The following is a 13703-nucleotide window of genomic DNA, read 5'->3' as shown; positions in this document are numbered from 1 at the left end:
AACATTCACAAATGTGAATATTATTCCCCCTTTTTCAAGATTTATATTTATAATAATAATGTGATGAATGCACATTCAAATTTACTATAAGTATGCATAACTGTTTTTGTGATTTTTTCTTTTAGTTTTTTTATTTTTTTTCAATTTTTTTTTTTTTTTTTTTTTCACCACATTCACAACCGAGGAATTACTCGAAAAGTTTAAAAAAAAAGTTTTTCCAATTACAATTCAACAAAAAAAAGAAAGAAAAAGTTAAATAATAATCGTTTTCGATATTTAATTTGAATATAAATTTGTAAAGAATAAATTAATGTATTTATTAATTTTTTAAAAGGACAAAAATATCATTTTATGTTATGATAACGAGTAAAAAAAAATGCATTTCATTAGTATTACTAGATTTGCAGAAATAATTTAAAAAGGTATATTATTACATATTTTTTATTAAAAAATTTAAAGCGTATACGAAAAAGTTTTGAGAGTTACACTAAATTAATACATACGCATGTGTGAAATAAAAAGGGTATTAATGTGAATTCAAAATTAATAATAACATATGCTATATAAAAAATTATTAAGATACAAATTATGTTTTTTCTTCTGATAGATATACAGAATAATATAATTAAACAAATAAATTACTTTTTTAATTTTATTAATGAATTACGCAGGTTACATTTTACCAGTTTAAAAATTTCCTGTCAAACTGTGTCTTATTGAAATAAAAAAAAAAAAAAAAAGTATTACTACTATTACAAAAAAATATATATGTATATATATACCCCCTATACTTCTACTTCCTTTATTACCATTGTTTGACATATAAAAAGGAGTTTTGCGCAAAAATTGTAATTCCTTTTTAACGAAATTTTTCTGTAATGGAAGATGAATATCTTCAGCGAGGAAAAAGGATACATGACTACAATAAAACACATGTCTCTTTTTTTTTTTTTTTTTAATATGTACTTTTGTTTTTTGAAACAGTTAAATCCTTTTGCTTCTCAAATAATAAAGATTCCATTTTCAATTTAACATTCTTTTCCTTTTTCTTTTTTACTTTTTTCATTTGTTTTTCAATGGAAGATACGTACTCGTTAATATACTCTTCTTTCAGATATTCTAAATTTTTTAAAATACTATTGAATCCTTCATTTGTTTTTGAGGATATACCTGTAGTCTTTATTCCTTCGTAAAATTCATTAATCATTAAAGCGCATGATCTACTAAAGCTAGCCATATAGCTTTCATCATTTAAAACATCTTCATTAAAACTATCGTAATTTTTCATCCATTCAATGCATTTATCATGTTTGATGATATCAATTTTATTAAAGCAAGCTAAAAAGGGTAATCTTGATTTGTATAAAACACTACATGCATAAAGCATGTTTGACATAAAAGTAATTGGCCTTTCACATCTGACGGTATCAATAATATAATTAATAACAACCGGGAAACTAACTGATAATGTTTCTAAAATAATATTACCGCTAGCTGACCAATTAAATACTTCGATTTGTCCTGGTGTATCAACAATTATATAGTGTAATTTATGTTTTCTTTTTTCTAATATTTCAATAACTTTGTCAAATCTAGTAGCAAATAAATTTAAACATGTCATTATAGCACCATTAGGTCCTAGTTTATATTCCTTCATCACTTCATGATATTTTATGCTGTCTCTTATATCTATGTTTATTGGGTATTGCACATATTTGACTGCGGGATCTAAATTCATTGTATACACTTTTTTTTTTCTTTCTACTTTTAAATAGTTATACAACGATCCAACATAAGTAGTTTTTCCACTACCTGCCATGCCGATTACAATTATAACAGTTGGCATATTTTTATAATAGTCCTTCAAGTTCTCGTTTTTGTTTAAATCCTCAGTTCCATTTTTGTTTTGCTTCATCTGGTTTACCTCATCTTGCTTCATTTGGTTCATTTCATCTTGCTTCATTTGATTAATTTCATCTTGCTTCATTTGGTTCATCTCAATCTCCTTCAATTTGTTTACCTCATTTTCCTTCTCTTCGTTTACCTCATTTTGATTTAATTTATCTATTTCACTTTTCTTTCCATTTAAAAGGTCCACTTCCATTTCTCTACCTTCAAAATTCTTCATTTTTCTTTCATTTTCATTTAAATTATTATCTTTTTTTTCGTCATATGTACCTATATTTTCATTTGAACTAACTTCATTATAGGTATATGCAGTACTAATATTTATACATTCCCTTTTTTGAATATTATCTCCGCAATTATCTTCTTTTTCTTCATTTATTTCAAAATGTTTAAGGTTTTCTTCTATTAAAATATCTTTACTTGGTATATTATCACTTTTTCTATCTTTTAAAATATCTGCGCATTTTCCATTTTTATTTATTTTATAATTATCAATTTTAATTGCTGTTTTTTTCTCACTGCTTTCTTGAATAATGTCGTTCCTTTTTTCCATTTTTTTAATTTGCAATTTTGCAAAAATGTATTTGTATTTACAACACGAGTTTAGCAAATTGGGAATATATTAAAAACATTTATATATTTTCCATTAAGCAAATATGTTAAATGTATATAATACATATATTATTCAATAATTATGTTTGTATTTAATAAAATAATTGAAGTTACTAAGAACAAAAAAGAGCAATTATATACGATTTTTTTTAGCATTAAACAAGTGCTTACTCCAACAAAAAAAAAAAAGAAAAGAAAAAAGGTTCATACTTTATTGAGAAGTTGTTTATTAATAAAATTAAATGGCGCTTATTTTATATTTTAACGCAAATTTTTTTATTTTTTTATGGCATTTTTATGATTATTCTGCAGGGGAAAAAATTAATAATAAAATATGAGAAGATGAAATTGAAATGTTTCTTACATTATATTAAAGAATAGCATAAAAAAAAAATAAATATTTTTTCGTATTTTACACAATAGTCACTATATTTTGTTTTATAAATTCATTGTAGATCTTTCCTTCGCACTTGTAAAATATATTTTAGATTAATATGATAATATATATCAACTTGTACAAAGAATAAATAAATGTGCTTGTATATTCCACAGCTTTATTTTTTTATCATTTGAGAAATAGCGAGAAAGAATGTGAAGATTAATTTTCATATAATTATTTTTTTGTTATATGATCAATAGTTAGGAAGAACAAGTTAATTCATAATTTGAACGAATGACTACAAAATAAGAATATTAAAAAAGATAATTATTATATTTTTTTATAATTTATGGAAACGGTTTTTTTGCCCTGTTATTTACATCTTAATTATGCATAAATTTTTTTATTTCTTTTTTTTTTGTGAATGTTTACATAAAATAAACGTGCTTTAAGATTTTTTTTCTTTGGTAAGTTTAACAAAAAAAAAAAGGGTATATGTTCTTTTATAATTAATTTTAATAATTACACATTTTGTGTAGCTTTGGGTTCGAGGTTGTAAATATAAATAAAATAAGTGAATAAATCTGGCTTAGTTTCGTTGTTTTACATAAGATAAATAATATATACGAGAATTGTGAAAAAATAAGCAATAATAAAACATTGAAAAGACGGAAATGATTCAATACCTTAGCAGTTTATTTGTATACAATTATAAAATTTTTGTACCTTACTAAATTTTTTTTTTTATTTTCAAGGATTTTGTACTAAATCTTTTATATTTAGTTCTTATCATGTAAAAAAAATGTACGAAATTTTCACTATGTTCATATAGGAAAAAAACCACATATATTATTGTATAATATAAACTAGTCTTTTGAGATCCACACACTAAAAATAAATTTTTTTTTTTGTAAATTATATTAACCTTCTTTATTTACTCTAAAGTGTAAGAAGAATGCCTCTTTTTTTTGTTTTTTTTATAAGAAAAACATTATTTTATCATTTTTAATAAAAATATAATAATTTGAAAAAAAAAAAATAATAAAAATTCTTAGTGGACGTAATTGCGTATTCAGATTAATCAATGTTTGTCTTTAATGGTTCAATATATTGATTTTTGTTTAAGTGTTGTGTATATAGTAATCAATAGTTTTAAATTTTATATAATTTTTTTTTTTTTTTTGGTATTACGCTGGAACGGATTCGATACTTTCAAATGTATATTAACTTTGTATTTGATATAAATAGGAATGTATAAGGCTACATAAAAAGTAGTCGTGTATCGAACTTCAAGAAATACGAAAAAAGATAGTGCATATTAAGAATAAATAATGCTAAAGATGCATATAATTTTTTTGTAATTTATATTAATATGCATGCATAAATTGTTTCATTAAACATTTTAGTGAAACTAAAAAAATATATGAAGACAAATACTCCAGATTCATCATTCTTAGGCTTATAACTCAATAACTATAAATAGAACAAATGATTGGTTCATGAAATACTTCGATAATTTATAATCTATTTTTACTGCTAAATTTTAAGTTTTATTTTTTTTGAGTATTAAAATCAATGAAATAGTTTTATATATTCCTAAAGATAGAAATGTCAAATGCTCAAAGAAAAAACAGAGCAATAAAACTACAAAGGGTGCATACATAATATGCAATTTAGGAGTTATTATATTAATTATTGATTTAAGGATTTACAGATACAATAATATAATTAATGTAACAGTAATTTTAACTTTTTTTTGTTTTTTTCCATTTTATTTATTGTTCAGTTTAAAAATGAAAATTAATACGTTAATGCGTGTAACCATATCCGTGATTTTTTCTAGTTATTTAATGTATATTTTATTAGTCAATTTAATCTATATAGAGAAAACAGAATATATATCAGTTACTACATTATGGACTATATTAAAAAATGTTGAAGGACGATATAAAAGAAAAATGCTTAGCGAAGAAATACGTAAAAAGAAAAAAAAAAAAAAAAAAAAAAAAGTGTAAAAATATTAAATGTTGAAAATAATATATAACAGTAAATAAATAAATTAATAAATACTTCTTAGCAATATAAATTATGTTATACATTTTATTTTATTTTTTTTTAATACGTAGAAGTTGAGGAAAATGATGAATATCTTAACTCTTTCATTAAATCAAATTGTGTATTATTTTCAGATAATTATTTAAATATTATTGACCCTTCTACATTTGGCATTGAAGAGGTATCAAGAAAGGGATCAAGTGATAATAAACAAGTAACGAATGAAGAAAGAAACACTCGACAGTGTTGCAAATCTATAGGTAGATTATGTTCATATCATGAAAAACATAAAGGGGATTATTCACAAAAGGAAACAACTAAGAGCTCTACAGAAACGACAGCGAATTATATAGAAACAACTAAAGGAAAACGTCAAAAAATAATTCAAAAGACAAGTAAAGCAAGAAAAGGAAAAAAAGAATTTCAAGAAGATGAAGGTACGGTAAATAGAACAAATAGGAGCTATAGAAGTGCAAGTTCATCAAATGAATGTAAGGAATTAAGAAATAAAAGATTTGAAAAAAGGTTACCTATGCATACATACACAACTAGATATAAGTTAAAAATGGAAGAAAAACATGCAACGAACTTAATATCTAATGATTCTGAAACGGAACAATCAGAAAGAAAAGTCAATGATCCTAGTGAAAAAAAAGAGCCCGCAAAATATGATGAAACTACCTCCATTTCAGATAGTGCTAATGAAAATATATATACACCATCATTAGTGTCTAACAGTAATCTGGATGTATATTCATTTAATGAATATTTTGAAGAAGTAGATGAAGATAGTAACTCGGATACATCGTGTTCAGATGTATGGCATGCCAGTGAAAGTAATAAATCAACGGATTCAGAAACAGATACAGCTTCTGAAACATGGGTACAAAATATAATGACTGATGAAGTTCAATAAGAAATATTCTATCTTTATGAAGCAAGAAAATTATGCAAAACTTAATTTTCAGAAAAAAAAAATAAACTATAAACGAAATAAGTTTTATTTATTTGGAGATAGGATAATGGACGAATGCAGAAAGAAAAGAAGCCAAATTATTTTATTATTATTTTTTTTTATGGTAGGGGAAAAAGAAATTAATCTCAAAGTAACAAAGAAAATATAATAATGAAAAAAAAAAAAAAAAAAATGAATCTTAGTGTAATAATTTCCAAATTTTTACAAAAGAAAGTTGAAATATAGTAGAAAAAGGAAAATGTGTGTATTAAACACAAAATTTAAAGTACAATAAATATGAATAAGGATATACAATAATAAGAAAGATACAAGATATTTGAAAAACAAAAGAATAAAATAATTAACTCTTCTTCCTAATTTTACCAAAGGTACTTTTATAAAAAAGTTGAGATATTAGACAAAATATGGCCTTCGGGACAATGGTCATCAGGTGTAACCATTTAATCGGTTTTTACAAAATATATTATATAAATAGAAATATTAAATAATAATATAATCATTAAATGTCCTCGTTTCATTTATAGATTTATCAAATATTCCATGACGGAAAAGTTTAAATAGGAAAAGGTTAAAAAAGTATAATATAACCAAGGTGTTAGTAGAATATATATGCATATATATATATGCATACGCGTAGATTACCTAATTCTGTAATTTAATAGAAAGTGTTATCTGAATAAATAAAACTTACTTTTTACATATGTATATTTTTCTGACGAATGCATCATCTGAATAGTTGATAGGGGATACTAAAATTAATTGTGAGCGTTTAAAAAAATTAAAGAAATTTCCTTTTTTTTCTGTATTATTTACTGCATTATTATATTTTTGCAGTTCTGCAAAAGGTTAAACAAGGATTGTAATAGATTTATAATTTTATATCAACATTAAATAATATAATATTATGCAGAATTTTATATGTTTTTCGTAAACTTAAAGCCAATGTTTATAGACTTATAACGTTCGTACGAATTTTGTGTGTATCCTAAAATGTAATTCAAATTTCATCACTTTATTGGACCAAAATTTAAAGATATTAATAATGCATAATATTTTAAATCAAAAGTATTTTTTTTTTTTTTTTTCCTATATTTCTTTTAACCGTTATGTTGCATTTGATATCATTCTATTTATTTGTCTAGATTATAAAATATATTTCGAAAAGTAAATATGTTATATTTTTATTAAAAGGGGATGTTATTATGAATGGAAAAAAAGTTTTAAATCCTTTTCCGCAATTACATGAAACTATATTAACTTTTTTAAAATGTAGGAAAATAATTGTTTATCCTTATTTCTATTTTTTTCTAAATACACTTTTATGCTTCGAGAATGTAGGATAAAAATTTTTCCATACCCTTTTCCAAAAAAAAAGAAAAAAAAATTATTAGCATTTGGAACATTTTCCCATTTTAAATTATCATTATGTGTATCTATTTTTCAACATAAATTACGGTAAGTTAATGAATTGAAAAAGTAATTGTTTTTACTTTAATTCTAAAAAGTGTTTTGATACTGTTTCTAGTTATCGCATTTTACGATTAATCCTTTACATATTATATTACTTTGATATTTCATTTAAAAATTATATGATAAATTTTGTTAACGTTCAGCTTTGTTAAACTCGTGCTATAATTATTAATACATACATAAATTAATAAATGTATATGTATATATATAATTACATGGTTAAATTAAATCAACTCGTTATATCGCACTACAAATATATCTTTAAAAACATCTAGTAATATATCTGTTATATAAACTAGAAAATGTATACGATTAAAAAAATACGAAAATTAATATGAACTGTAAATTAATAACGCTTATAGCTAATTGGAAATTTTTAGATATATTGTCTCTTTTTGAGATTTGAAAATGTGTTTAACATATAAAAGTAAAACAAATAAAAAATAAAAAAAAGGAAACTATTAATAAAATTCTAAAAAAGTTTAAGGTACTATGAAATAATAAAAATTAAAAAAAAAAAAAAAAGTACGCGTATATATATACATATGTGTATGTGTAAAATAAAAATAACACTAGAATATGTTTAAAACTCTTAAAATGAATGGATTGTTTAATTAAAAACACTACAAACAAAAAAAGGATTGTTACTGGTTAAGATAAAAATTAGATTCATTCTATCAAGGGTTATCCAGAATCTTCACTTTCAAAAGACAATTTTGATTTCCCCATTGATTTTATACCTCCTCTACGGGTCTTCTTTTTATTAATATCATGAAGATGGTGTAATCTAATTCCCCATAGTGTACATAGAGCCGATAAAATACTTACACATACAAGAGACAATAAAACTAGTTCATCCTTTCTTCCTTTTGCTTTAATGATATCATGTTTTTTAAATGTTTCATAATCCAAAAGTTCAACTGGTATGTTAGCATAAACAAGGGTATAAGGTAATATCACAATTATGGATAAAATTAAAATGAAAAAACTTAATCTTTTTGAAACTTTCATCATGCTTATGTGGGTAAATAATTATGTATTTATACAAAAACCAACAGATAATTACCGTGTGGGAACATGCTTTATTGTATTAATTTATATTTTCTTATTTTAAATTTTTATTTTTCGACTTTATAAATTAAAACCTTAAAGTTAATTTTAATTTTTAATAACAATTAAATAAAATTCATTTTTGCTTTTTTGCTTTTTTGCTTTTTTTTTCTTTTATCTTTGTTAAAATTTATGCATGCATTTACATAATGGTAATACACTTTTTTGGGTTACAAAAAATTTTATGCTAAAATTTTTACCACATAACAAAACTCAGCCCATTTAGTCCACTTACGGCATTGTAGACGTTCATTTAATTGGAGTTTTAAATCAAAAGTTTAATAAAAACATCGGTTTTATGTGGAAAAAGAAATAACACGTATGAAAAAAGAGGAAAAATAACGTATCAAAAATGAACAAAAGAAAAGCGGGAAAAAAAATGCAGTAAAATCGCATGAAGATTGAAAAAAAACCGTAGATAAAAGAGTTTATATAGAATAAAACCAAAAAAAAAAAGAAAAACCCCAAAAAAAAGGAAAGAAAAACCAAAAAAAAAAAAAGGAAAAAAATGGAAAAAAAAAAAAGGAAAAAAAAAAAAAAAAAAAAAAAAAAAAAAAAAAAAAAAAAAAGGAAAAAAAAAAAAAAAGGAAAAAAAAAAAAAAAAATAAAAAACAAAAAACAAAAAACAAAAAATACTTAAGGAAAATTACATAAAAAAAAGAAAAAAATATACAAAATATAAGAAAGTTAAAAAATACATAAAAAAAGAAACCCAAGGAACAAACAAATAATGAAAAAAAAGAGAAAAAAATATTTAGTAATTATAACAATTTTTTAATTATTATTTTTTTACATTTTAAGAGGTACTGCCATTAAATATGACTTAAACACATTATGAATGAAATAAAATTTTATTATAATGTAACACTAATACTGAAAAAAAGAATATCCTCATTCCTTTTACTCATGTGCGTTTGTATACATTAAATGCATATTTTATTTTTGCCATTCATGAGATATAATCAAAAGTACAATTACAAAAATAATTATGACAATGGACATTGAAACAAAAAACGTAAAATATCAAATATGTTTAAAATATTTAACAACTGTATTTAAACTATTAAATATTCTCAAAAAATATGCACTGTAAATGAATATATGTGTATTGGTGTCATTTTTTCCAAATAAAAAGATATATAACTTTTTAAATAATAATTTATATCCAATAAAGATATACGATTAAGCATTGTGTGATAACTATATAATAATTAGCTTCTTGAAACTACGTACAATTTTTTTTTTTATTTTGATAGCGCAGAACTTTGTTATTTTTAAATAAGCGCTTTCCATTTTAAAAATTATTCATGGAATTTGAATAATGAAACCTGCTGATTAAAAAAAGCTATTGTCAAATTTGAGAACTTATTTATGTAATATGCTATAAACACAATTAACATCAAAACTATTATATATATATATATATATACATATATTGTAGCAATATTCCATTTATTTTATAGGGGATTTCAAAAAAAAAAAAAAAATAGAAGTTATTAAATGAGTCCAATTGCCATTGCGTATTACTCTTTAAAACATGCGTTAACGTACATTTGTCCAATTATTTAAATTCAACATAAAGTGAAATTATACAGCTATATTTGAATATACAAAAAAATTGATAATTTATAAAACCAATGTTTTATTGGACATATGAAATAATTAAATGACTGTTATATCTAGTATGTACTGTTATTTTACTTTTTAGTTTTAACCAACATATAGAAAGAATACAAGTATTTTATGTACAATTATGAAATATTTTTTCCTGTCGAGTTTTTTATAACCTACAAATATACAAAAATAGAAATTATTATTTTAAAGCAAATAAAATATACAAGGAACTGCTTTAATTATAAATATCCTTAAAACGGTCGTTATTTCATAATTATTAAGATTTCATTAATTTGTAAAATAAAACTTTTTCCTTATTTCAAAAAGTAAAAAAACACCATCGGAACAATCTGTTAAAAATTTTCACTTAATTATGAGCTTCTGACAAAAAGAAAAAGAATAAATTCGAAGGTTCATTTTACCGATATAAAAAGCATTATTTTGTATATAATTTTGTATACATAACAATGTAACATTGAAAGGCGTTTAAAAATGGGAAAATAAAAAAAAACAGAACAGAACAGAACAGAACAGAACAAAACATTCTTGAATTTATTTTAATTAACTAAGAATGCAAACAACAAATCATTTAAAAAGAAGGTAGAAATAATTGTTTTTTGGGTTTAAAATATTATACTTAATGAACATTCTTAAGTTTTCCTTTTCTCTTTATATATGTATGTACATATGTACATGGAAGCATATGTATATATTTAATATTTTACTGCATTGCACTTTCCTCTATAATAAAAGTTAATACAAAAATGAAATATTTATTACCATTTCATTGGTAAACCTTGAATAAAATAATATGTACATATTTAAATAAGGAGTTGTACATTTAAAATTCTGTATTATTTAAATTTTCGTTTTGAGAACAATATGTTCAAAAATTTTATTTTAATAAAATATAAAAACTTGCATGTGAATTCACTTTAATGGAAAATTTTACATAGGTATAAATAATTATAAATGACATACCGTTCCCTATTATAATTAATAAATAAGTTTATTTTAATAGAATATATCAAGAGAGTATAATATGAAGGAACGATATGGCTTTTTCAATTTTTTTTTTTATTTAGAAAAGAATTTTGTACATTTTGTTTTTAATTTTTTCTATATGTTTTTATATGCATGCTTTTATTTAGTTATTTTCTTAATCTTTCCTTATATACCTCAATTTATTAAATCTTTAGCCCTTTTATTCTTGACTAACCATTTTCTTTCCCTTTATACGACACCATTTTTTGCTTACCCTCCCCATGGATCACTCGTATAAATGGCGCACCCGTTCCATTAGTAGTTTGAGGATGAATAAGTATTTTATTTACTATTCCTAAGCTTTGAAATATATTGGAAATAATCTAAATGAGCGATTTGCAATTTCATTAATTATTAATGTTCAAAGCAATCGTCGAAGTGTTCTGTGTTTATAATATACATGTACATACATATATATATATTAACTTTTGCATATATATCCTATTTTCAAGGAATAAATTTTTACATAGGAAGCCATATACGCAAAAATATGAAATTGCCACTTAGCTTTTATTTGAGAATCTGTATTGGGACAATATATACAATAATTAAGAAATATGTGCAATATATATATTTTTATCAGTAGAAACAATTATCGTTTATTAAATGGATTTTATAGGTTATTTATATGCAAATAAATCTTTGATTTTTAAGATTTTTACATCTTTGCACTTTATGAAAATATAAATGTAGAAATATAATAGTCCAAATAAGCATTTATATTTTATTGAAGTGGTTGTATGTATATTAAGCTCATATAAGACTGTTCATTAAAACATCCTTAATGAACAACTAAATTTGTATATATATATATTGTATGTATTTAATATAAATACTTCGAAGGCATGACTAAATAGTGTAAAAACAACTGTTAATTGTATTATCATCTGAAGGTTAATTTATGCGCTTCATACGTTATTTACTTTGAAAAAATTAAAATTTATATTTGCAGTTGTAAATGTTAGGAAAAATATAAGGAACTTTTATCTGATTAGCATTAATAATTTATTTTTTCATTTTTCATTATTTACTTTATTTCGTTCATCACTATATCATACTTGCAATACTTATATATTGCGAAAAAAGGATAAAAAAATATTTGAGATATTAAAAAAAATACCACATTGTGATGTAAATTCATTTCCCTTTTCGATTTTTCTGGTGCATACAATAATATTAGAACTAATGTTAAATAAATTTATTATTTTTAATACTTATATGTTAGATCAAAAATTATAAATAGCTTGTATATACACAAAATTGGTTGATTTGAAAAGATTTTAGTTTATTTAATAAAAAATAAAGGCACCATAAGTCATATATATGATTATTAAATACAAAATAAACTTTTTTATCTAAAGACGATATATTGTTGTCTTTTTTATCATAATTATTATAATTGCAATAAGAATTTATTATTAGATATGGTATAAATTTCCTTCATTTAAGAATTCAAGTTTATATTGTTTATTTTATAAACATTAGATGTCTAAAAAGATTCATTGGTATTATCCTTAATTTTTATTTATTTATTAAATATATTTTACAAAAATATAATTCCTAAGGGGCAATAATTAATTTTTTTAAAAAATATCTTAGTATTCCCTAATTATTATAAAATAATATATATTTTATTTTTATTGTAAGAATAGCTGTTATGCTATAAATATGTTTTCTTTCTATTTGATATAGAAATAATAATGACATAAGAAGAAATTATTTTATAAAATAAGTAAAGAATATATGGGTAACATATTTTGTTCCATAACTTTCATTATTATGAAGTCAACACTATATATATATACATATATATTTAAACAAATATGTTAATTAAATATATTTTTTTTCATTTTATATGTTTTTATGTATATTTTTCATAAATGTTTTCATACAATTTTATTTTTAGCTTATACATGATTTGTAAATTTGTTCCATCTATACATAGTATAATAACATTTAAAAATAAACAGAAATGTAGTGGTAGGTAATAATTATTATATTTATCAGTATATTATTTTTTTCTAAGATCGTAAAAAAGCACTTAATTTAAGTTTTCCTTTTTTTCCTTTTTTAATTTAAAAATATACATTTTTTTATTATGTTTAAATGATAATTTTTGTATTATATGTTTAATATATATTTATGTAATTTATTATAATAAATATTATTACTAATTGAAAAATTGTAATTTTTATATATAATTCATATTTATTAAATACATTAATTTAATTATATAAACATGCAAAAATATATATTTTTATATAACTTCGTTTTTAAGAAGTAAAATAAATTAAATACATTTTTTGAGAATACTTGGAGTTTCTTTCTAAACTTTAATATTTTATTTGTTTTACTTGTAAAATATATATTTTAAATATTTTATTTTTTTCGAATTTACAAAAAATTATTATAGTAGAAAAATCATTAATAGTATACATAAAAAAGAATATATGTATATTTTATAATTAATTTTAATCCATTTTTAAAAAGATATCTTAATTTTAATACAAAAAAAAAAAGAAAAAATAAAGAATA

General features: G+C 21.7%; 3 protein-coding genes across 3 annotated transcripts; 1 reads left to right on the top strand and 2 right to left on the bottom strand.

The window, feature by feature from the left end:
* Nucleotides 1-955: 955 nt before the first annotated feature.
* MKS88_004759 (GPN-loop GTPase) lies at nucleotides 956-2461 on the bottom strand (the record flags this gene model as incomplete). The annotated part of the gene is made up of 1 exon (XM_067217962.1): nucleotides 956-2461. One exon carries the CDS (start codon nucleotides 2459-2461, stop codon nucleotides 956-958), a length of 1506 nt encoding a protein of 501 aa, XP_067071142.1.
* Nucleotides 2462-4857: 2396 nt separating this feature from the next.
* Nucleotides 4858-5870, top strand: MKS88_004758 (uncharacterized protein; the record flags this gene model as incomplete). The annotated part of the gene is made up of 2 exons (XM_067217961.1): nucleotides 4858-4876; nucleotides 5026-5870. 2 exons carry the CDS (start codon nucleotides 4858-4860, stop codon nucleotides 5868-5870), a joined length of 864 nt encoding a protein of 287 aa, XP_067071141.1.
* A 2214-nt stretch (nucleotides 5871-8084) lies between these two features.
* MKS88_004757 (liver stage associated protein 1) lies at nucleotides 8085-8414 on the bottom strand (the record flags this gene model as incomplete). Its single annotated transcript, XM_067217960.1, has 1 exon — nucleotides 8085-8414. The coding sequence occupies one exon, from the start codon at nucleotides 8412-8414 to the stop codon at nucleotides 8085-8087; it is 330 nt and encodes a 109-aa protein (XP_067071140.1).
* Between the last annotated feature and the right edge of the window lie 5289 nt (nucleotides 8415-13703).

This window comes from Plasmodium brasilianum, chromosome 13 (assembly GCF_023973825.1).
Source record: "Plasmodium brasilianum strain Bolivian I chromosome 13, whole genome shotgun sequence".
In the NCBI taxonomy this organism is placed as follows: Eukaryota; Apicomplexa; class Aconoidasida; order Haemosporida; family Plasmodiidae; genus Plasmodium; species Plasmodium brasilianum.
This window is presented reverse-complemented; position numbering and strand designations above follow the sequence as displayed.